Source organism: Pongo abelii, chromosome 15, assembly GCF_028885655.2.
Source record: "Pongo abelii isolate AG06213 chromosome 15, NHGRI_mPonAbe1-v2.0_pri, whole genome shotgun sequence".
Classification (NCBI taxonomy): domain Eukaryota; kingdom Metazoa; phylum Chordata; class Mammalia; order Primates; family Hominidae; genus Pongo; species Pongo abelii.
The window spans coordinates 96,247,024-96,271,923 of record NC_072000.2 but is presented as its reverse complement, the minus strand read 5'-3'; the positions used below and the strand labels follow the sequence as shown (position 1 = coordinate 96,271,923).

General features: G+C 48.4%; 1 protein-coding gene across 11 annotated transcripts in view; it reads left to right on the top strand.

Moving 5' to 3' along the window:
• The window catches only part of FBLN5 (fibulin 5), an 80,002-nt gene that overhangs the window by 48,446 nt on the left and 6,656 nt on the right, over positions 1-24,900 (top strand). For 6 of the 11 annotated variants that reach the window (XM_063715146.1, XM_063715145.1, XM_054529644.2 and 3 more), the window contains 6 exon segments: positions 4,650-4,772; positions 8,374-8,490; positions 12,392-12,511; positions 16,616-16,738; positions 18,280-18,406; positions 21,992-22,187. In XM_063715146.1, the coding sequence (XP_063571216.1) occupies positions 4,650-4,772; positions 8,374-8,490; positions 12,392-12,511; positions 16,616-16,738; positions 18,280-18,406; positions 21,992-22,187 (806 nt within the window). 11 annotated transcript variants of the gene reach the window in all.

Below are 24,900 nucleotides of genomic sequence, written 5' to 3'. Positions count from 1 at the left end.
CTTTCTGTCTATAGCCTCCTTGGAAGGCATCGAGGAGGTGATATTGATGGGTTTTGATGACTTTCCTAAGTGAGCAGTTGTTTCAGATTGAGAACGCCACTCTGTGGATGTCTCAAGGGAGAGGTGCCAGTGCAGGTGAGACTGCAAGGTCAGCAGAGCTGTGCTGCTTGATGCAGATGGAGACTTCTTCCTGGTAGGGGCAGTGCTGGGCTTTTCCAGGTTCTGGGAGAGTTGGTGAGCGCTTTCCTCCAGTTGCCAGGGTGCTGGTCATCTGGGCAGCAGATGGACATTGCCTCACCTGGGGAGAGCCAAGCCATCGTTGCTGTGGCAGAATCCTCCAAGTGCCCAGGCACCTGACTGGGGTGACAGCAGCCAGGAGGGAGCAGGGAGATGAGAAGACTCTCAGTAAAGTCTGCTTCTGGGTACCATACAGCGGGAGGGAATATGCTTGATGCCAGCTCTTCCAAAGGTCCTGGAGGCTGGGGAGGACACACACACACACACACACACACACGAACACACAGCCACTGTAGAGCATAAAGAATGAATGAATGGGGGCCGGGAGCGGTGGCTCACGCTTGTAATCCCAGCACTTTGGGAGGCCGATGCAGGCAGATCACGAGGTCAGGAGATAGAGACCATCCTGGCTAACACGTTGAAACCCCGTCTCTACAAAAAATACAAAAAAATTAGCCAGGCGTGGTGGCGGGCACTCGTAGTCCCAGCTACTCTGGAGGCTGAGGCAGAAGAATGGTGTGAACCCGGGAGGCAGAGCTTGCAGTGAGCTGAGATCGCGCCACTGCAGTCCAGCCTGGGCGACAGAGCAAGATTCCATCTCAAAAAAAAAAAAGAATGAATGAATGAATGGTTGAGCAAGTGAATGAATAAAGGATTGAATGTACCCAGCATTATTTTCTCTTAGGGGACTCTTCATGACTATTGCACAGGAAAAGAAAGCAGACCCTGTTTGCATATGAGGATATTGACACTTGCTCAGGTTGTCATAGCTTGTACTTTTCCACTGATGCGAAAAGGGAGGCCCTGCCAAAGAATGTCCTTGGAGTGATTCAATGTATTTTTCCTTCTGTGATTTAAGTCAAATGTATTTAATGTAAGAAGTTCCGCTGTGAGCTGGAATGTGTGATGAGTCTTTCAGCCTCCCCCCGAGGAAGCCCACCGTGTGAACACTTCCAGTTTTAGCTCTATCAGGTGTGTAAGCTGACAGTGGTTGGCGTGATGGTGGCTGTTTTTAAAGTACACACACCCAAATGGGCTTGTCAGCTAGTTGGCTGGAAAAACCTTTCTGGGGGCTGCGAGAGATTGATGTTTGCCGTTCATGTGTTCATTCATTCAGTAGTTATTGAACATTTACCAGGGACGCAGCATTACACCAGGTGTGTTTTGAGGCTATAAAGCTGAGCGATTCCCCCCCCCAAAAAAACTTCAGGGACTTATTGACTTCTCAAAATATGGTTTCTATTGACAATTCATTAAACAAGTTAATGAAAGTTAAAATTTTAATTTTAAAATCTGTATAAACAAAAGTGTCATATAACTGAGTTAATTCTTTTTTTTTTTGAGATGGGGTCTTGCTGTGTTGCCTAGGCTGGAGGTCAGTGGTGCAATCTTGGCTCACCATAGGCTCAACTTCCTGGGCTCAGGTGATCCTCCCACCTCAGCTTCCTGAGTAGCTGGGACTACAGGTGTGTGCCACCACACCCAATTAATTTTTTGTATTTTTAGTAGAAACAGGGTTTTGTCATGTTGCCCAGGCTGGTCTCTGGTCTCAAACTCCTGCACTCCAGCAATCCACCCACCTTGGCCTCCCAACGTGCTGGGATTACAGTCATGAGCCACTGCGCCTGGCTGAGTTAATTCTTTAGTTCAGAAGAAGTGCTGGAGTTTTTAAAAGAGTGAACTTCAAGGATTTTGATTCTCGGCCCGAATACTTCACACACATGCCCACGATGGGGTCCTTTGTGCCCTTCTGAGTCCAGCCTGGCCTGCTGGCATGCATCTGGTTTCTCTCTGTAGGACTTGGCAGGCACATTGTGTGGGACACAAATTACGCAAGCACAGAGGCTTGGGAACTTGCTGCCACCAAGCCTCTCCGGTGATTCTTCTCCTGTGTTGGTCACCCTCACCCTTCATTCCCCTCAAGGCAGGAAAAAGAACAGAAATTCCTAAGGCAGTGTTGTTCCCAGCACACAATTGCCATCCATCACTCCCTGCTGGGAAAATGTAAATACGCACCAGCCAATAGTGGCACTATTTATTGTCATAGACTTCACTGTGGATTTGAGCAGGAGCAGCTTCTGGCCAAGCATTATTCACCAGCTCCCCTGGGAGGCTATGCTCGGTGGGCAGAGCTGGATGGAAGGGAGGCAAAGGTGAGGCTGGAGTCCTTGCAGCTGAAAACAGGCCTGGGTCTTTGCCACTGAGGCTGCACATGCTCAACACCAGGGTGGAGTGGAGGCTGCCGCCATCTTGGCACCAGGTTCTTAGAGGATGTTCATGTTTAGAGGAGGGAAAGCCACTTCCATAGGATTCCCAGACAGCTGTCATTTTGGGGTAGGGTAGGGACTGATCAGCGTCATTAGTGTTGGGCTGTTGCAGGTGGATGGTGGATTTGTGGCCATATCACCTGAACCCGAGGGACCACCGCTCACCCAGTTGAATGTTTTACTGAAGCGCACAAAGCCCTGTGCTACACGAGGCCCTTGTCCTCAAGGAGCTTACACTTTTGGGTCTTAGACACCCCCATCCCCACCGTACGTATTCAAAGAAGCCAACTGAATGGATGATGATCAAGTTTGCAATCTGCAGTGTCAGGAGGCAGACAGCTTGGGAGTGGGGTCAGTAAAAAGCAACAAAAGCTCAGCCCTCCCTCAGCCCAGTCTGCCAGCTCCCCCCTGAGTCTGCTTGGTCCTGGATGGTGTGACCTCTGTCAGACCTGCACGGAGTAGACTTAGAGTCAGGCAGGCAGGGAGGCCTGGACTCAGCTCTTGGCTTGGTGCTTATTAGCTCTTTCCACTCAGTTTTCCCATCTGTAAAATGGGGATTGTGAGCCCACCTCGCAGGGTGATGTGAGAGTAAATACCAGTAAGAAGGTAGGTGTCAGGCACATAACACAGGCTCAGTGAATTGCAGCTTTCAGTATTACTTCCGACTGCACGATGGTCCATTCGGTGAAGGTGGAGAAAAGGTGTAGATGAGCAAACCCTGATGCAGGAATGAAGAAGGGAGGGAAGGTGACCCACCAAGGTGCAGGTGAAGGCAGGGCTGACAAGGAGAAAAGGTGTTGGGGTCCTCTGGACCAGGCAGATCCAGGAGGCACCGTGGATCCTTGTGGAGTAAATTAATGTGTGAATATTAAATGAAAAGTCTCTTCCTTTAGGTCAAAGTGAGAGTGTGGCACCGGGAGGGCCGTTTCAGGATCTTGGGCGCATCGGGAGGGCCGTTTCAGGATCTTGGGCGCATCGGGAGGGCCGTTTCAGGATCTTGGGCGCATCGGGAGGGCCGTTTCAGGATCTTGGGCGCTCTCCCCTAAAGTGCAGTGCAGGGGAGAAGGGGAGGAGGATGTTTCAGTTTCAACAAACAGTGTTGAGTGCTGACTGCACCGGACGGCTTGGGAATGGCCATGAATATGGCTCGATATCTGTGCTCTGAAGCTTTAAGTTAAGAAGGGACCGAGGTGGATACAAGTATCTTCACGCCACCAGACAGATGGCAGTGGGCTCTAGAGCAGCATAGAGAGACTTGCTGTGAGCAGAGGACAGACAGAGATTAGCTCCAGGAACTCTGGAGTGGAGCGAAGACTGGAGAGCTTCAGACCGAAAGATTTTCATGGGTGAATACCATTAAGCAACTGGACTGCCAGCTTCTGTTGGCAGGGAACTTTTTTTTTTTTTTCTTTTTTTGAGACAGGGTCTCACTCTGTCTCCCAGGTTGGAGTGCAGTCGTGCGATCTCGGCTCACTGCAACCTCCACCTCCTGGGCTCAAGTGATCCTCCCAGCTCAGTCTCCTGAGTAGCTGGGACTACAGGCGCATGCCACCAGGCCCGGCTAATTTTTAGTTTTTAGTAGAGACGGGGTTTCACCATGTTGCCTGAGCTCGTCTTGAACTCCTGAGCTCAGGTGATCCACCCATCTCAGCCTCCCAAAGTGCTGGGATTATAGGCGTGAGCCACAGCGCCCGGCTGGGGACATTTCCTTTACTTCTATTTTGTTCTCAGTGGTGTTTATCATAGTCCTGTGCACACTGTAGGTATGCAGCAGACCTCTGTTTAACATATGAATGAATAAGCCTAATACAAAACAGCTTTCTAAATCAAGTAATGGTTATTGTCAAGGTGATGCACCTTCAGAGAGCAATGGCATAGGATGGCAGAAGGATGCCTGAGGATAAGGGTTCCTTTCTTGGCCATTTCCCTTTGTGGATTTCTGGTGAGCAGACTAGCTCAGCCTTCAGTAGAGGTCAGTGTCTCCTAGAAGTGCCCATCAGGGAAGCACTGCCGCCTCCTTGGGTATAACCTAGTGACCTTATCAACTGCCTCCCAGCCAAGACAAACAAGCCACTGGCACCCCTGGTGGCTTCAGGGCTCTAGATGGATGTGAGTGACATTCTTTGGACTATGTCTGTGTTACAGATGTGGACGAGTGTGCAACAGATTCCCACCAGTGCAACCCCACCCAGATCTGCATCAACACTGAAGGCGGGTACACCTGCTCCTGCACCGACGGATACTGGCTTCTGGAAGGCCAGTGCTTAGGTAACAGCTCTCTGGGGGGTCACAGGGACTCTTGGAAGTTAACGGTTGCCAGGGGCATTTTGAGGTATGGGCATAGCTGGCTGCCTGAAGGTAGTAAGCTTTTCTTTGCCCGGGAGGGCGGGAGGAGTGGAAGGCTATTGAACTCACATGTGTAACCACCCTTGCAAATCAATTGCCATCATCGCCATCTTGTCATCATTATAGTTTTTGAATGTATTTATTTATTTTTGAGACATAGTCTCACTCTGTCACCCAGGCTGGAGTGCAATGGCGCAATTTCAGCTCACCGCAACCTCCGCCTCCTGGGTTCAAGTGATTCTCCTGCCTCAGCCTCCTGAGTAGCTAGGATCATAGGCATGTGCCACCACGCCCAGATAATTTTTGTATTTTTTGTACAAATGGGGCTTTCGCCATGTTGGCCAGGCCAGTCTTGAGCTCCTGGGCTCAAGTCATCTGCCCGCCTCAAAAGTGCTGAGATTACAGGCTTGAGCCACCACGCACGGCCTTGAATGTTTTTTTTCTGTTTTTTTTTTTTTTTTTTTGATATGGTGTCTCCCTCTGTTGCCCAGGCTGGAGTGCAGTGGCACGATCTTGACTCACTGCAATCTCTACCTTCTGGGTTCAAGTGATTCTCCTGCCTCAGCCTCCTGAGTGAGTAGCTGGCATTACAGGCATGTGCCACCATGCCCAGCTAATATTTGTATTTTTTGTAGAAACAGGGTTTTGCCATGTTGGCCAGGCTGGTGTCGAACTCCTGGGCTAAAGTGATCTGCCTGCCTCAGCCTCCCAAAGTGCTGAGATTACAGGTGTGAGCCACCATGCCCAGCCTCAAATATATTTTTTAAGGGCTATAGTTTTGGATGTATTTTTTAAGTTTGATTTTACCTTGACTTTCTTCACGAAGTTTATATCCAGGCCAGGAAGTGACAGAGGTGAGGATGATTTTGCTTTAGTTAGAAATAATGCTAAGAGAAGGGAACACTTTCGCTTAGTCACAGAAATGTGGCAAGTCTTGAATGTGGATCAGTAGATCCTGATCTTACATCAGTTCCTTTCAACACCCTGTCTTTGCCCTTCCCCTGAGACGACCACACCCACCCCACCGCCCGTGGCCTTCCCTTTTACTCCTGAGGAGTCAGTCACCAACTGAGGGCTGCCTTTGCAGTTGGCATCTGCTATCTGATCTTTCTGTTTATTTTACTGGAAGGTTATTTTCCTTTCTTCCCCTTTAGTTTTGGGTTTAGCCAAGTGAGTGAATTCATAGCAAACTCTAGCTGTCACTTCAATTTCTAATTCTAGGGTGTGATTTCTATGCTGTGTTTTCTAGAAAAGGCCCTGTCAGTTTAAATTCTCTAAGACACCATTCTGTTGCCTGAAAGTTAGTCCTGGAGGAGTTGAGAAACAGATCCAAACGAAATCATGGAAACAAAGAAAAGCTACCTCTTTCCAAGTTTCTTGATTGAGGCTGAGTGGGTCTGCCCTCAAGCCCCATCGGAAGCATCCTTGAGGCCTAGATTGGCTTGATTCTTCTTTCCAGGCTTGCACGCGGGCGTCTGTGAATATGACAGTCGCTGTGCATTCAAACCAACCTCTGCTATCATGGAAAATTTGATGCTACTTATTTGAACATAAGCAGATCAGTGAGAAAGAGTTATTTGTACAGGAACTTAATATGTCGAATTTCAGAGCTGGAAAGGATGTTGAATATTATGTCATCCAACTTTTATAGCATCGCAGACTGAGACTCAAAGAGAAGGAACATTTTAGACAAAGTTAAAGTGAGTTGGGTGTAACTTCCAAGTCTCCCTTGTCTCAGTCTAGTTTTTTTTTCCCCACCACAAGGGGCGCTGGAGTGCTAGGGGGAGACCGGGATATGCCAGCCGTGTTAACAGAAACCCTCTGATGTGAGGGGTGCCAGCAACTCGGACATTCCTCTACCTGGGAGGGTTGTTCTCTTCCTGGGAGCACGGAGCTGTGGGAAGGATGCTCATGGATGTCTAGCGTGGTACCATGTGGCCCAGCCACTCATATTCACATCTGAAAGGAAGACTTCTCCTAATTATGGCTGAACTCCTGCCCTCCCCTGGCTAAACTCACCTTTCCCTTTCAAAATGCAAGTTCCATAGCCACACACTCTCTGTTCTGTGTACCACTGAAGATGCTGCTTTTGCAGAAAAATGAGGGGTCGAGGGGCTGCCTTTTTTCCAAGGTACACCTAGTGAAGGGTACCCTCTCCAGCCCCTGCTGCCTGCCTGGCCTTGGTGATGTGCCCAACTGCACTCTGGGAAGAAGTCAGGGCCAGCCACTGTACACCCAATGGGTCCTCTGTGCAAGAGCTGCCCTGCACTCAGGGGCAGTGCAATGGGCCAGGTTAGAAGTAGCCGGGACTTAGAGACAAAACAGAATCACAGGACAGGGCACAGAATCTGAGAAGGGCTGAACAATAGGTAAGGGATCAAGATGGATCTGGGAGGTGGAGTCCTTCCTGGCAGTAGGTAGAAACCAGGCACAAGGACTGAGGCTCTAAGCCGGCCTCCAGAGTCCTGGATGGCCCCTGGTTCCAAAGGAACGGGGGGACCAGGGAGGAAACCTGGTTAGATTGGGGGAGGTGGGGATAAGGACCAGTTCTAGCTACAGTCAGATCAACTGGTCACAGCAGGAGCCTGTATTGGTGCCATCTCAGACTCTGCCAGGAGGCTGGTGATTTCATTCACTACCCTTACCCCACAGGAATGAATTCTCCAGCCCATTATCACATCAGCTTGGGGTATTGAGAAGTGCTTTCCCAATGACATCAGGCTCCCCATTGATGGATACATATTACAGGGAGGTCACATTGCCCAGCTCTGCTCAAAGGATCCATTCACCCACAATGCCGCCACTTTCCCTGGCAAGGCCAGCTGTGGCTTGGAAGAGGTGTGTTTATCCAGAGTTTTATGTTCACTCTGGTGCAAGGAGGAGATTCAGGGTGAATTCCAGCGCCCTCATGTTACTGGATTCATGGGTCTCCAGGGTCATGCTGCCCAGCTCGTCCCAGCCTAACTGGCTCTTGTTCCTGACAGCTGGACATATTCATTGTTCATGGAGCTGGCAAGGAGCCTACTGGAGTGATGCTATGGATTCTTCTTATGTGTTAAGAAGAATCCTGGGCAGTGGAGCCTCTATATGGAATCTTCAAGTTGAATCTTAACATTGGATAAATCTTAAGAGCTGGGTAATCTCAAATCTTAGAGCTGGGAATAATTGGAGAGTCCGTCTTGGATAAACCTTAGTGTTGAATCTTAGAGCTGGGTAAAATTGGAGAGCTCATTTTGCCCAGCATCCCAATCGAAGCAGAAATTTCTTCTGCAACTTTTAGGATAGGTTCAGGTATTTATGGGACTGAGATGGGTCGAGGAGGGGAAAGATTGTGGGGAGATTGAGCCTTGTAATCGAGACAGCATCACCATCCGTGACACTCAGTAGGCACTGTCTTGGCTCCTGTTCCTCTTTGCTTCCATTCATGATCCTGTTTGGGAAGAGCAAGGCAATCATGCCATGCTAGTGGGGGCATCACTGAGTGAGGAGACCTGTCTCACTTTGCTTGCATTTCTGTTTCCAGACATTGATGAATGTCGCTATGGTTACTGCCAGCAGCTCTGTGCTAATGTTCCTGGATCCTATTCTTGTACATGCAACCCTGGTTTTACCCTCAATGAGGATGGAAGGTCTTGCCAAGGTATGTGACGTGCATGATAACTTGGACATGATGTGAGACACTAGCTACAGCCTTCTTCAGCGCCTGGCAGCTTATGTTTGTGGGAAATACTGCTGCTACAGTATATTCCCATTCCTTGTCACTGCCCGCCCATCCCCATTACTACAGAAACGTGAGACCTGAACCTTGCTATGCGAAGCATCTCAAAAAGTGCTCTGAATATGGCTGAGGGTAGGACCCCAATCCTCCACTGGCTGGGAGTGTACAGTTTCATGGATTCGCTTCTTTTCTGTGTCTGCTATCCAGAAGTAGCCTTGCTGGCTTTCTTGCCTAATCAGAAATTTGGTTGCATGTCCTATAGCCTAAGTTCAGTTCCCGAGGCCTGAGGAGGGTTGGTCAGGGTCCCTGACCCTCCATGAATCATAAAATAAACACATCCATGCTGGGCAGGGGGTGTCGTGGGCAATTCTGAGGCCTCTCGCTATACTTTTCCCTCCAACCTGTGCCAGGATGGCCTGTTCCTCAGCAAAGGGTCTGGTGGTGGTGGTAACATCCCCTGCTACTCAGCATGCCCCCACAAAACCAGACTGAAACAAAGGCATTTTGTAGTTTACACATGATCATTTGAAATACTGATAAGTAAGAAAAACAAGTTGCATGCCTATTGTGGTTTCCAGCTGAAGGTTTCTTCTGCTCAGGAAGTGAATGGGGGACTTAAGACCCAAAGAATTAGCGCAAATCCTGCTTTGGCCCCTGACTTCCCCCTCAACTTCCAGCTCCCGGCCCAGGCCTCCAGCCCCTGGCAGCTGCTTGGCCCAGGTTGGAGTTGGAGGCAGTGCTGCAGATGCAGAATGAGGTCTTTGTCTGGAGACCTCAGGCTTTACAGGGCCCATTTCCTTGTTTCATTCACCCTTGGAGATCTGGCCGGCAGGCTCCTGGCCATTGAGTTTGGAGGATATTAGGTCTCCTTTACTTTAATTGTATCTAAATCATTGGTAAAGAGGAAGGCATCAGTGTTAAAGAGTTTGATCCTGGATTCTTTCTAAGTCTGTCCTTCAAAGCTTATTCTGCTAATTGTTCCAAGAATTCTGGACTGTGGTCCTCACGCCAAAAGAGGTCATTTTCTTCTGAGAGTAGATGCCAGGCCAGGAGGTTGAGAAAGCGGATAAACAAGGGCCCTTCCTTCCCACTGGAGCAGGAGGGGGCGCCTGGCTCCCTTGCTGCTGTGATAAGCAGCTTAGAGCAGATGCAGACTTCTCTGTGCCAAGGCCTGGGATTGGAGGTGCCAGCCACAGGCTGGCACAGTGCACCCAGTACCTCCTGAGGCATAGCCATGCCCAAGCCAAAAGGCGCCTGCGTCTTTCAGGCCTCTGAGGGACAGGTGTGTGACAAAGAGCAGATAATACACGTGGCAGTGCCAAGTCCACAGCATAATAAAGCAGCAGGCCCGGCACCCAGGCCTGGGTATGGGCACTCGGCCACTGGGATGCTGCATCAGCAGGGCCCATGGGCAGCACAAGGCGTCGCATACTCCAGTGAGCTTTTGCAATCCTGACTCTTCGTGTGTGGAAGAGTGCTTTACACGCTAGAGCATTGTCACGTCTGTTCATCTCACTGAACTCAAATAATAAATAGCCTCGTGAGGTCAGCAGGCAGGTGTTTGTGGCTCTGCTTCACTGAGGAGGAAATCAAGGCTCAAAAAGGTTAAGCAACTTGGCCAAAGTCACACAGCCAAGTGGTAGCAGAGCTGAGAGTAAAACCCGGGGCCCAGACTTCTTGTCCAACAGGTTGGAGTGGGGCCCTGTGTGCCCTCAGCAGATTCAGAAGGGCATTTGGAAAGGGCTGGCAGGAAAGGACAGTGAGAACCCCAGGGGGGCAGAATCATTTTGGTCACCCTGCTCTTCAGAAGCAGCTGAGAGCGGTGAGGGGGTGGAATGAGTTCATTCATCTCCGAGTGGCCAGCGCCTGGCCAGAGGCTGAGGCCACCAGCCCTAACACTTGCCAGCACTGTCGTGTCTGAATTTGCACTCAGTGGCTTAGCACAGTGGAGATTTTCCTACCCCTCCTGTCCCCAGTGGGGAAACCCCAACCTCCCACGGGCACTGGTGGGGACCAGCGTCTTGCTAGACCCTCTCTCTACAGCTGTTCATTTATTTGTTTTCTCCCTGAGAGCTCCAGAGATGCCAGGAGGCAGGAACTTTGTGGCCATGGGATTAGCCTCCCCTTTAAGAAAAGCCTCTCAGTCTGCTCACCGTGAAGGCTTTTAGCTCTGAAAACACTGACGTCTCTTTTCAGAGGCCTAAGAGGTTTACCTGGACTTGGGAAGAGGAAAGAAAATCTCTCAGCTGGAACTTTGGCCATTGGTGTATGGAGCATTGTGAGATGGTGCTTACAATGGGTCAGCCAATGCCAGTGGGAAAGGGGCTCTTCCCTGCCCTCCCCACACCATGAGCTGTGCAGAATGAATTTTGGTTTTTGTGGAAAGACCCCTGACTCATGTTCCAGTTCCCATTGTGTCCTTGTTAGCTGGTGGACTTGGGTACACCTCTCAATCTTCAAAAACAATTATATGTATATGTATGTATGTGTGTGTGTGTGTGGGGGGGGGGGTGTGTGTGTGTGTATTTTTTTTTTTTTTTTTTTTTGAGACAGAGTCTGGCTCTGTCAACCAGGCTGGAGTGCAGTGGTGTAATCTCAGCTCACTGCAACCTCTGCCTCTGGGGTTCAAGCGACTCCCTTGTCTCAGCCTCCTGAGTAGCTGGGATTACAGGCACCTGTTACCATGCCTGGCTAATTTTTTTGTATTTTTTTAGTAGAGATGGGACTTCACCATGTTGGACAGGCTGGTCTCGAGTGCCTGACCTCAGGTAATCCACCTGCCTTGGCCTCCCAAAGTGCTGGGATTGCAGGTGTGAGCCACTGCACCCGGCCTATAATTTTTTTTTTTTTTTTTTTTTTTGAGACAGGGTCTCACTCTGTCACCCAGCTCACTGCAGCCTCAATCTCCCAGGCTCAAGTGATTCTCCCTCCTCAGCCTCCCGGGTAGCTGGGACCTCAGGCGTGTGCCACATCACCTGGCTAGTTTTTAAATTTTTTGAAGAGATGGGGTCCCACTATGTTACCCAGGCTGGTCTCAAACTCCTGGGCTCAAGCGATCCACCTGCCTCAGCCTCCCAAAGTGCTGGGATTACAGGCATGAGCCACTGTGCCTGGTCCTTCAAAAATGCTTAAACAATCTTATTGATGCATAATCAGTGTATAATAAACTGCACCATGATTTTATTAATTTTGACATACATGTACCCGCATGAAACCACCACCACCACACTCAAGATAATGGATTTCCCATTACTCCTTGTGTCCCTTGGTGGTATTCTCCTTAACCTACTTAACCTCTAAAGTGGGGCAATGGTCCTCGTTGTAAGGATTAAGTGAGTGCAAGATCCTTTCCTAATGAGCAAAGTTATTTATGCATAATAAATATATTATTAGAATCATCATGGTTATTTGTTAACCTGAAACTTCCAAGTCAGTGAGGGTGAGGGGTGTTCACTGATGGAATGCAACCGGTGATGGAAGGAGCAGGTATTGCCTGGAAATTCCTGGTGGGGGGGCGGGGGCATTGAAGCATAGATTTACTAGCGGGTGTATATGTGTATATGTGTATATCATGTGTATACATATGGTTTCCACCTTGCCTGACTTTTGACCCCAGAAGGGACATGTGGATGGAGGCCGCAGTCCTAAAGTGAACACTTTTGGATCTGAGATCGTGCTCCCAAAGGTCCTGGGTGGAGAGCCTTGGTACCTGCGACTCTGGTCTCCTGGTGGTGGTAGATTTCGTTGCTGGTGCTTTTTCTGCCTAGTTATTGTGGCTGTTCTGTTGGGAGGACAGTCAGCAATGTGCCTTGGCTTTCCACAGATGTGAACGAGTGTGCCACCGAGAACCCCTGCGTGCAAACCTGCGTCAACACCTACGGTTCTTTCATCTGCCGCTGTGACCCAGGATATGAACTTGAGGAAGATGGTGTTCATTGCAGTGGTAATGGGCTTTGGCATTGGAAACTTCCACCTGTACTTGGGGCCTGGGCAGGGGTTGAAGGGCAAGGGCTTCCTTCATAGGTGTTTCCTCTCATTTCCTGGACACATGTCCAGTTTGGACATCCTCCAGGGCAGTGGGGTCACAATCACACAGAACAGAGATGAGTCACTTCCCAAAAGGTGAGGGGGAGTCTCATCTTCCTTGTCATCTGACCCTTGATGCAAAAATCAATGGGGCTACCTTCTAGGACAGAGGTGGGGTTGACGAGGGAGAGGAGTCACCCGATTTGGCATGTTGGTTTGAGAGCTGTCTGTCCTCACCCAGCACCAACTCAAGTCTTGGGGATATCACAGAAAGTACTTACAGAGGGCAGTGACCCAGGAATAATAGCATATCTTATCGGGTAGGGTTGGGGGGACCATCGAATGAATGAGATCATGTATGGAAGCACACATGTTCTGTGAACTTCTGAAATCTCTACAAATAATCAGTGCCTCACTCCAGGCCTGGCACCCAGGGAACATGCAAAAAAATAGTTCTCGAATCAATGGATAAATGATTGAATGTTGAATGAATGAAATCGTAATAATTTGTTGTGAGAACATAGATATGATGGATTAGTTGACCTTTTATAAATTCCTTCCAAGCCTGAGGAAATATGATTTTCTGCCTACGCTAGTTTATGGACTCTATTATAATTTTCTTATTAACTCCCTCTTTTTTTCCCCTAGAAAGTTAAATTTTTTTTCTTAGTTAGAAAAATATTATTGGATTGTAAACTCCTTGAGAATAGGGACCACCTCTTACTCACATTTATCTCTGTAGCATCCCACATAGAGCCACACACAACTCTTTTCTTTCTTTCTCTCTCTTTCCCTTTCTTGCCTTGTTTTTTGTAAAGGTTGGATTAAAGTACACTCCATTTCAGCCACTTCTGGCATCATCAGCAGTTGTGAATTTGCAAAGTCTAAGTTAATAATGCTTCACCGTGCTTTCAAAATAAGTGGGCCATACACTAGGGCGTGAAAAATCTTTTTGTCCTGCAGAATGGAAAGTTTCCTAATCTGGGTTTTATTGTAACAGGAACTGACCCAGGTCACGAACGGAACTTGTGTGATAGTCTCACTGACGACTGAAGTGTTCTGGGGACAGAGTCCCATGAAACAGATGAACACCTCTCCCTAGGGCCAGGACAGTCAGAGCCACGAGGAGGAAGTTACAGAGAGCCTTGGGCTGATTAAATACAAGGCCCAGAAACAGAAATAAAATACCCTCAGGCATGAAAAGCCACTTTCTTCCTAGATTTCAGTTCCCTTCATGGCACTCCTTAGGGAGTTGGGGCCAAGGAACTAAGAAGTGTGGAAAATCTAACATTATGTGGCGAGATGATTTGTTTCTCCAGAATGCTCTGTTAATCCACAGATGTTTATTGCCCTACTGCCTAGGCTATATGGTAGAGTGACCCTGGAGGAGCTGAATTCAAATTCTAGCTCTGCTATTTACTATTTTTCTTGACCAAGTCACTCCCTGGGTCTCAGTTTCATCCTTTATTAAAAAAATCAACCAGCCAACCAACCAACCAACCACCCTCATAGAGTGGTCAAAAATTAAATAAGTTGGCACAGCCCAGAGGGTGGCCCAGCTCCAGGCTGGTTCCAGGCTGGCTGGAAGCTGCTGCTTCCCATGTCCCAGGGAGGATCCAAGGTAGGCGGGCCACTGAGAGACAAATATTCCTACCTACCCCACAACACTCTGGACTTTTCTCTTTCAAGGAGGTTTTTTTTGGACACAGTGGAGTTTTAGTCATTACATGTTAATTTATCTTCCCTAAGTGTAGGTGTAAGAGACTTTTGGCTTCTTGAGAAGCTTACATCCATGCCGATTTGGCCAAGATTTTCAGTTGACTCATTTTGCCCCAAATGGCCAACTTGTCCTCCATGTTCTCCATGATGCACACCCTCCTGAAGACTTGGTGTGACCCTGGGATATGTAGGCTTTCTAGAGCAGACTGGCCCAGGATAACAGGGTGATGGAGAGAGTCTGTTTCTGCGCCTTCCTACTTAACCCCTTTCTGCACTTCTCCATTTCCCGCAGGCACTGTTATCCTCACTGTGTTATCACAGCTGGGGTGGCCTCTCCGTGTAGCCCCAGAGCCCTCCCAGCCTTGTCTCTCAGGGATTTGCTAAGCTGAGCTGTTCCTGGAAACCATGGCGGGTTCTCATGTGGAGGAGTGAAAGTGGCCTAATACGTGCTCCCTGCCAGAAACTGGGCTTGTATTTCAGCTTTCCACTGGAGGGTGGAGCCACAGCCCTAAGCAAAGTCTGGGAATTGCAGACCCAAAGATAAACCGAGTAGGGTCTGTTACAGCTCCTCCCTGCCCAGTGGGAGTTGGGAGTGGGTGCTACGCTCTCCATCTGCCCTGGAGCTAACCCTGCTTGGGCGCTTGCCCCAACCTCAGGGCTCCCCAGCTCCACTGATCCCTCAGCACAATTAGTCAGGGAGACATTACAGTGTCGTGTTTCTAAGTGTAGGATCTAGAGGCTGGGTTCAAGTCCCAGCTTTCCTCCTTACTTGTTATCTGTGAACTTGGTCAAGTCAGCTAACCTCTGTAAGCCTCAGTTTTACTTCTGTAAAATATGGAGAGTGATAGCACCTCCTTCATATGGGGTTGAGGTGAGAATTAAATAAGAGGCATGTAAAGCATTTAACCCAGTGCTTGGCATATAGAGAGCCTCAGGGATTGACAGACATCAGTACTACTCTACTGAAAGTACAAGTGGAATCTACAAACTTGGAAATAAAATAGGACACTCAGTTATGATGGGCTGGAGCCAGAGACCCGGGGCTCTACAAGGCTTCTAGGGGAGGTGGGGAGGCACAACCAAATCAGATATTACCTGAGCACACGTGACTTTTCAAATCAGCATCCTAATTCTGCTGGCTGATAACCCATCACCTGAGGACCCCTGAGAGAGACAGGAAGGAATTTTTCCTTCTGGGATGTGAGAGGCACAAGGCGTGTAACACCCGGAATCATCTGATGGTGGAGAGGCAGCTTCTTTTGCGTTGACACCCTCTCTGGGTGACTCCAGCCACCAGTGGTCTGTGAGTGAGAGAGTAATCCGAGGACATGTCACATGGGGAAACTAGTGAAAACAAGTTTTTGGGAAACAACAAATGCAAGAAAAACATGTTTTCTTTGGCATGCTTATCGAATGAGGTTCAAACAGGGGCTCTGTTGCCAAACTCTGTGTGTGATGAAGAGTTGGCTTTTCTGGAATGTCTGCTTCTGCATCTGCATCAACCGCCATAGCCCATGCCGATGAGTTGTAAATCACATGGACAGGGGCTCCCCTCCACGTCAGGCTGGCTGGAAGCTGCTGCTTCCATTGTCCCAGGGAGGATCCGAGGTAGGCGGGCCACAAAGAGAAAAATTATATCCCTGCCCATCCCTCACCACTCCGGAGTTTTCTCTTTCAGGCAGTTTTTTTGTTTGTTTGTTTGTTTCTTTTCTTTTCTTTTCTTTTTACACAGTGAAGTTTTAATATAATTAAAATCCTGGTCTTTTGGATATGTCCCTTAATTGTGACTTTAGGAACAATATTGTTCCTGAAGTTGGGGAAAGAGGTGATTGGAGGGGAGTTGGCACTGCGACAGTTGCCCCTTCAGAGGGCCCTCTAGGGCCAGGGAATGTTTTTTTGGGTCTCGGGGAAACCCCCAGAAAATCCCAGTGGGCAAAGAAATCTCAGCCCCTTGAGCGGTCAGAGGTGGAGGGTGGATTCCCCTACATGGTAAAATAAGTTTATAATGAATGGAAGGTGCAGCCGAGTGACAGGCAGATGTTGAAAGTTCGATGGAGGTGGATTTCAGCTCCCTGTAGGAAAGAATTTTCTGACAATTAGAGCTGTCCAAGTATCAATGGGTATCCTCAGTAGGTAGTGAGCTCTCCATTGCTAGAAGTGCTGGAGAAGTGAATTGACAGCTTCTTGGCAGTAAAGCCATTGTATGTATCAAGACAGTGTGAGAGTTGGAGTAGATGGCGGCTAAGCTCCCATCCCCATGTAGACTGGGAATACAAACAGCAGGTGTGACTTGTCACCCCAGATATGGACGAGTGCAGCTTCTCTGAGTTCCTCTGCCAACATGAGTGTGTGAACCAGCCCGGCACGTACTTCTGCTCCTGCCCTCCAGGCTACATCCTGCTGGATGACAACCGAAGCTGCCAAGGTAAGGCTGTCCGGAGGGGCCTGGCTGGGGTATATGTGGGAGGTGGAGCTGCTTCAGGGGGTCATCTGGATGTCCTCACCTGGGGAATCATGTGCAGCTTTGGGAAGGTGGCAGGGGTGGGGGTGTGAGTGGGTGCTGGTGGCTCTCATAGTGGCAGCTCCGGGCAGGATGCCGGGCCTGGTGTCTTCCCTCCCTGTAACCCATCCTTTGGCCAGGATATTGGCCACTTAAACTTCTGTAACGGACTCTGCAGATGCAGACGGCAGCCTGTAAGCATGGCTTTCTGCTTCCCCGGGCAGATCTGAGGCTCCTCTGAGAACTGCTCCAGAGCTAAGCAGGACTTTTATGGCCTGGCCAGAGCCCGGGCTTTCTTACGTGGTCTGGAGGGCAGTTTGGTTAGCCTTTCTCCAAGTGATCTCCTAGAGCATGGTTGCCAGGGAGACCTCATGCACCTGACTGCTCTATTCCTGGAAGAGCTGGGACCCCAGACTGTAAAAGGGGGGGGGGGTCTTCTCCTGTTTGCCTGCTTAGCCTGGCTTCCAGCCCCATGCTCCACCGACTGGGGGGTCATTGCAGAAGCGACTGACCCATTCTCAGCCTCCTTGAAGCTGCCTTATCCCATTGCCAAGCAGGAATTCTCCGTAGTAGTGTCAGACAATAGAAATATCATGTGAGCTACAGATGTGAGCCATCTATGTAATTTTACGTTTTCTATTAGCCACATTAAAAGAGGAAAAAAAATGGGTAAAATTACTGTTACTACTATATTTTCTTTTCTTTCTTTCTTTCTTTTTTTTTTTTTTTTGAGACAGAGTCTCACTCTGTTGCCCAGGCTGGAGTGCAGTGGTGTGATCTTGGCTTACTGCAGCCTCTGCCTCCTGGGTTCAAGGGATTCTCCTGCCTCAGCCTCCCAAGTAGCTGGGACTACAGGCACATGCCACCATGCCGGGCTAATTTTTACATTTTGTATTTTTAGTACAGGCGCATGCCACCATGCCAGGCTAATTTTTGTATTTTTGTATTTTTGTGTTTTACCATGTTGGCCAGGCTGGTCTTGAACTCCTGTTTTTACTACTATGTTTTCTTTAATGCAGTATATCCAAAATATTATTTCAGCATGTATCCAATATAAAAATTATTGATGAGATGTTTTACATTCTTTTTTTAAATTAAAAAAAATATATATATATAAAATTAAGAGACAAGGCCTTGCTTTGTTGCCCAGGCTGGTCTTGAACTCCTGGCTTCAAGTGATCCTCCTGCCTCAGCCTCCCAATGTACTGGGATTACAGACGTGAGCCACTGTGCCTGGCTCACATTATTTTTTGGTACTAAGTCATCAAAATCTGGTGTGTATTTTCCACTTACAGCACATCTCAATTTGGATCAGCCACATTCCAAGTATTCAGTAGCCACATATGGCCTGTGGCTGCCATATTGGATAGTACAGCTCTGTAGTAAGATCCAGCCTACCCCACCCCCACACATCTGGCCTGGCCAGCAATGCCCTGCCTCTGCTTCTTGTCTACCCTGCATTTCAGACATCAATGAATGTGAGCACAGGAACCACACGTGCAACCTGCAGCAGACTTGCTACAATTTACAAGGGGGCTTCAAATGCATTGACCCCATCCGCTGTGAGGAGCCTTATCTGAGGATCAGTGATAAGTAAGTCATGGCGTCACCCTGGGGAATAGAAACCTGATGAGGGCCTGGCTCAGGAGGTTGGCAGTGTGGTGTGAAAGAGAGTGCACCAGCCAGGAAGTCAGGGGACCTGGCCTACTACCTACGTCATGTGCTCATGTGTGTGTGTGTGTGTGTGTGTGTGTGTAGAATAGAACAGAGTAGAATAGATAGAACAGACTGGAATAGAAAATATCAGAGTACATTGCACATACCAAGAGTCAATATTGTTTTTTGAAACTTATCTTTTAGTTTTGTGTGCTACTGGTTTGCCGTGCAAAGTGTGTTACTGTAGGTTGTCAAAAAGTTTGCAAAACATTCCATTACAAGTTATAGGATCTGAAACACATCCCTACATACAAGAAAGAACTATTTTTCAAAATGTTTGGCCACAACACACAGTAAGAAACACATACAAGGCTGGGCGCAGTGACTCATGCCTGTAATCACAGCACTTTGGGAGGCTGAGGTGGGTGGATTGCCTGAGCTCAAGAGTTTGAGAGCAGCCTGGCCAACATGGTGAAACCCCATCTCAGTAGAGAATACAAAAAAATTAGCTGGGCGTGGTGGCACCTGCCTGTAGTCCCAGCTACTCAGGAGGCTGAGGCATGAGAATCGCTTGAACCTGGGAGGAGGAGGTTACAATGAGCTGAGATTGTGCCACTGCAGTCCAGTCTGGGTGACAGAGTGAGACTCTGTCTCAAAACACACACACACACACACACACACACACACACACACTCACACAGAGTTCTCTGTCACTCCCCTACTCATGCCAGAGCTATGCAAAGATTCTCTAGAAAGCTAACCAAGCCGATAGTTGAGTCAGGGTTCTAGAATCTCCTCTTCCCTCTAAAGACTTTGTTCTGGATACACGGGGTCTTTCAGAGGTTGGCTCCTAAATGTAACACTCATAGGACTCACCTGGTGATCTCGTTAGAGTGTGATTCAGTGAGTTTGGGGTGGGGCCCAAGATTTTGCCTTTCTGGCAAACTCCCAGGTGAAATGAATGCTTCCAATCTCCCTGGACTGCTCCATGAATATTGAGGTGCTGGAGAGTTGAGTATTGAGGTGCTGGAGAGTTCTCTCATTGGCGCTAATCAAGTTTCTGACGTCATCTTAGTCAACATTTTACTAAATCACCAGATGGCAAATATTAGAGTTGAGGAGAGAATTAAAGTGAAGACAACTTCCAAAAGGTGAATGCAGTAGGACAGTGGCTATCTGTTCCTGGCATAGTAGGAGTTCCTTTTCCTTCTCTTTTATCCCTTTTTTAAACCATCTCAGTTCCTCCTTGGCCTCCTATCTTCCAAATGTTCACACATTGACTTCCTTTGAGCAACACCAAACCCCTGCATGGGAGATAAAAGGATGAATCAGACACACCCATCCTGCCTCTCAGAATACAGCCTCTAAGAGAGGAATTCATGGCTTACCAGTGGTTCCCACTTTGATAACAAATTGGCAAAAGAGAGGATAATGCCGGGACAGGCGGGTCCTTTAGAGACATCTTCACCTGTTGCTAAGAGCTGTGCTACTAAGCAACCCTTTAGAACAGGGCTCTTTGACTCCCGAAGTAAGGCCTGTTTGTGGCAGAGCAGAGCTCCAGGCTGCTGTTCCCAGCTTCTATTCCTGGTTCTCTCTGGATTTTTCCAGGCCACCCCTGTCTGTGGCTGGGGAGCTGAACCATTTCAGCTCGCAGCACTGAGCTGGAGTTACTGGTGGAATCTCTGGCATGACACTGACAATGCTCCGTGACTCCCTCGCTCCAGGCTCCAGTCCAATCAGACTCCGGCAGCCCCTTCCAGCTCCTTGTCCAGTTCAGGTGTCCTGTGCTCCTGCCAGTCTGAACAGGACTTGCTCACGTCTTTGCCCATGCCCAGGAATGGCCAGCCTCCCTGCTTGTGTGCACATACTTCCGGCCATATGGAAGGCATTCCTTTCATCTCCGCATAGCCAGACCTGCCCCATCTTTCAGGTTTCAGCTCAGATGCCACCTCTCCTCTGTTTGTGGTCCTCTTCAGCTAGTAGCCATCACTCCCTCCTCCAAACTTCTTTTAGGAAATAATGATTTTCTATGCCACACATGATACTTTATTGTGGCCATTTTGGCACTAGAGACATTTTGACTTGGCTACTTTGATGTAGCCTTAAAAAAATGAAACTTGCTCTGCCACCCAGGCTGGAGTGCAGTGGTGCAATCACAGCTCATTGAAGCCTCAACCTTTTGGGCTCAAATAATCGTCCTGCCTCAGCCTTTTAAGTAGCTAGGACTATGGGTGTGTGCCAGTGCTCCTGGCATATATATATATATATATTTGGTAAAGCCAGAGGTCTTGAACTCCTGGATTCAAGTCATCCTCCTGCCTCAGCCTTTCAAAGTGCTGGGATTATAGGCATGAGACACCATACTCTGCTCAGAATGAATGGAAATTTATAAAAAGGAAGAGTAGGCTGGATGGTTTAGACGGAGGGGTCCAAAGGCCTCTCTGAAAAATGACATTTGGCCTGGAATGGGAAAATGAGTTGACCTTAACTAAATAGAGAGTGGAAGATCAGAAGGAACAGCATATGCAAAGGCTAGAAGGCAAGAGTGCCTTGAAGGCCCTGGAGATGGTTGGATGTAGACTCTCTTTTGGAAGTAGAACCAACAGGTTTTGTGGATAGATGGGAAATTAGAGAGCGGCAGAAACACAGCAAGGTTGACTCCTAGCGTTGGCCACCACCGCACGTCTCAACAGACATCTTCATCCTATTATGAACCCTGGCCCCTAGGTGGAGTCTCAGGGCAGGGTCAGAGACAGAGGAAGGGGGTGTTAGGGGTGAATCAAGGGGTATCTATAACAGGCATTCTTTGGTAGTAAAAGTCAGTGATTTTATATTAGGGCACTCTGTTAATAGTTGCGTTGTATTAGAGATATTTGTGTCTGTGATTTATTTCTCCTATTAGAAAGTAAACTATCTGAGGTCAGGATCTTATTAGTCATTGAATTTCCAAAATGTCCAATGTCACATCTTGTACATAGTTCTAACTCTTGTTTATCAATTATCAAATGACAAGATTTGATTATATTCGATTCAATTACATTCCATGCAGACTGGGCTGAGTGCAATAGAGAATGTACAAGGATCCCCAAGACCTGATAATCCAATTTCTTACTTTAAAAATTTCTTTCTTTCTTCCTTTTTTTTTTTTGTTTTTTTTTGTTTTGTTTTTTGAGACAGGGTCTTGCTCTGCCGCCCAGGCTGGAGTGGCATATTTGGCCTACATGGCAAATGTAAAGTATCTTGGAGAATGTTCTAATGTTCTGAAAACCAGAGATCTGTTTATATTCTATTTAGTAGCCAGAACGTCTGGTTGGTGAGAAAAGTCCATTCTCTAGGAAACAGAGCTCGCCTACATGCTGGAGAGTTTTTAGACTCAAGCCAGGAGCAGAGACATTCTACAGTTATGGCATTTGGATGCTTAAAATGGGGTGGCCTCATTTTCAGTGTTTTAAGAGAGGAAGTAGGCACAGCCAGCACCTGGAATGGATTTCTTGAGTTCTCACATGATTTCCGTTTCCACAGCCGCTGTATGTGTCCTGCTGAGAACCCTGGCTGCAGAGACCAGCCCTTTACCATCTTGTACCGGGACATGGACGTGGTGTCAGGACGCTCCGTTCCCGCTGACATCTTCCAAATGCAAGCCACGACCCGCTACCCTGGGGCCTATTACATTTTCCAGATCAAATCTGGGAATGAGGGCAGAGAATTTTACATGCGGGTAAGAGGGAGTGGGGAGTGGGGACGCCATCTGTAACAGTGGCCTTGTGCTGTCTCTCCTAGGAACATGCTGTATGCAAGCAGGTAAGAGTGGAGCTAGGGGGACAGGTATGCAGAGAGAAGAGTGGAGGGTGTGGTTCAAGGTCCTGGTTTCCACCACTTTCTGTGTAGTCTTGCAAAAGATGCTTCTCCTCCTAAGCCTCAGGATCCTCATCCGTGAAATGGGAAGTTAGGCCAAGATGCAGTCTAGGTCTCTTTTCTCCTAATATTCTGTTGGAGAGGCATTCACGTCTCCATTTTTCCACCAACCCATGTGACAAGTATTTCTTAAGTACCTACTATGCAGGCCAGGCACGGTGGCTGATGCCTGTAATCCCAGCACTTTGGGAGGCCAAGGTGGACAGATTGTCTGAGCTCAGGAGCTCAAGACCAGCCTGGGCAACATGGCAAAACACTGTCTCTACAAAAAAAAAAGTTGGCCAGTCATGGTGACAGGCACCTGTAGTCTCAGCTACCTGGGGCGGTGTGGCGGGGAGGTGGTATGAGATGGGAGGATTGCTTGAGGCCAGGAGGTCGAAGCTGCAGTGAGCTGAGATCACACCACTGTACTCCAATCTGGGCAATAGAACGAGACCCCGTCTCTGAGAAACAATAAAAATAGAAACTTGGTGGCTTAAGGCAAAGGAAATTTATTATCTCGTAGTTCTGGAAGCCAGGAGTCTGAAATCAGTTTCACTGAGCTGAAATCCAGGTGTCAGCAGGGCTGTGCTCCCTCTGGAGGCTCTAGAGGAGAATCCGTTCCATGTCTCTTCCAGCTTCTGGGGGCCGCCAGCACTTCTTGACTATGGCTGCATCACTCCAATATCAGCCTCTGTGGTCACGCTGCCTCCTCTTCCTCCTCTGTGTGTATCAAATCTCCCTTTGTCTCCTTATATTGACACCTTCGAGTAGATTTAGGGCCCATTCAAACAATCCAGATAATCTCTCTGTCCAGATTCTTAATCACATCTGCAAAAACCCTTTTCCTTATAACGGAACAGGTTCCAAGGATTTAGGACTTGCATCTTTTTGGGGGCTACTATCCAGCATACTGCACCCAGGAATCTGCATTTCTAATAGATGCTGCTGTGATCTTCCAGGGTCACTGTGGGGAGCCATATTGAAAAGGACAGGTCCATGGAGTTTATATGCTTTCATTAGAGACTGGGCCCTATGAAGTCACGGGCCACAAGGCAGGAAGACAGAAATCTTCCGGATAAGGCTGGCTTTCCGAGGGTCCATGCTGTCTGAAGCTGCGGGACCCTCCCCGGGAAACCACTCAGTCATTCTAATGTGAGCTCTGGAGCCATGTCTTCTATAGTTTAACAATTTAACAATTGTGTGATGTGACCTAACCTCTCTGGACGTCTAGATGAGTGTTTACTTTAGGATTAGATGAGATCATCCACTTAGTGCCCTGTCTGGAATACTGTTTTTATCAAAGAAGCGGAGTTTGGTGGTGGGGGTGAAACAGTCAATGACTTTCTTTTTCTCACACTGTTGGATCAAACCTGTGAGCACCTGGGTTACATCTCACGTCAATTCCCTAGGATTCACAGGCATGTTCCATTTCTATTGGATTGTGTCATTCTCTCACGTCAAAAGTCTGTGCTAGTTTAAATGGAAACTTCAACCTCTCTGTCTCTTACCCACTGTGAAGTTTCTCCCTGTCTCCTAGTTCGGAGCAGGCAGGGGATGTGGTTGGCCTCTGCCTTGTCCTCTTCTCACCCTTCCGGTAATGGTAGTGCTGGCCCTGGCTCCTCCAGGGCTGGTGGGGGAGGAGCAGGTGGTAGAAAGGGTAAGGCTGGAAGAGTGAGGCTCCTCCCCAATTGTAGCCGTTGTAACCAGGCATTGGTGCTCCCTCAGGAGCAGAGACCCCAAAGCTGTTGCTCTCACAGGATGCTTTTGTGGGTCTTTTGGAGATTTGCTTGAGGACTTCACACTGACCAGTCCCTGATAGGGGCAGTAGGGCCTGTGGTTGGTCACCTGCTACTCCAAACCTCTCAGCCCCTAATTCTGGGGCTATGTCTCATACAGATGTTCCATGGTGGTAGTGAGGTGGAGGGTGTCACTGCATCCTGGCAGCAGACCTTACACAAGGGCCTTTCAGGATGTCAACATCAGCTCCTTGCATTCCCCGTTCCTGACTATGATGTGGGGCAGCTCAGGGCTCACATCTCCAGACTTCTCCTGGAGAGTCTGGTACCACTTTCTGCATCCTTGAACTTCAGGGGCCTGCATCTCTGAACAGTGTTTTTTTTTGTTTGGTTTTTTTTTTAACCCTCTTGATTGAGATGGAGGCTGGTAAGTGTGTTTAATAAAATATATGTAGAGTTGGGCACAGGGGCTCATACCTGTAATCCCAGCTACTCTGGAGGCTGAAGTGGGAGGATCGCTGGAGCCCAGGAGTTCAAGTCCAGCCTGGGCAACATAGTGAGACCCTGTCTCTACAAAAAAAGATTAAAAAATTAGCCAGGTGTGGTGGCATGACCTGTAACCACAGCTACTCTGGAGGCTGAGATGAGAAGATAACTTGAGTCCAGGAGTTCAAGGCTGCAGTGAGCTATGATTGCACCACTGCACTCCAGCCTAGGGGGCAGAGCGAGACCCTGTCTCTAAGAACAAAAACAAACAAACAAAAAAGTATGTATGTAGGCTGGAGGGGGTGACAGAAT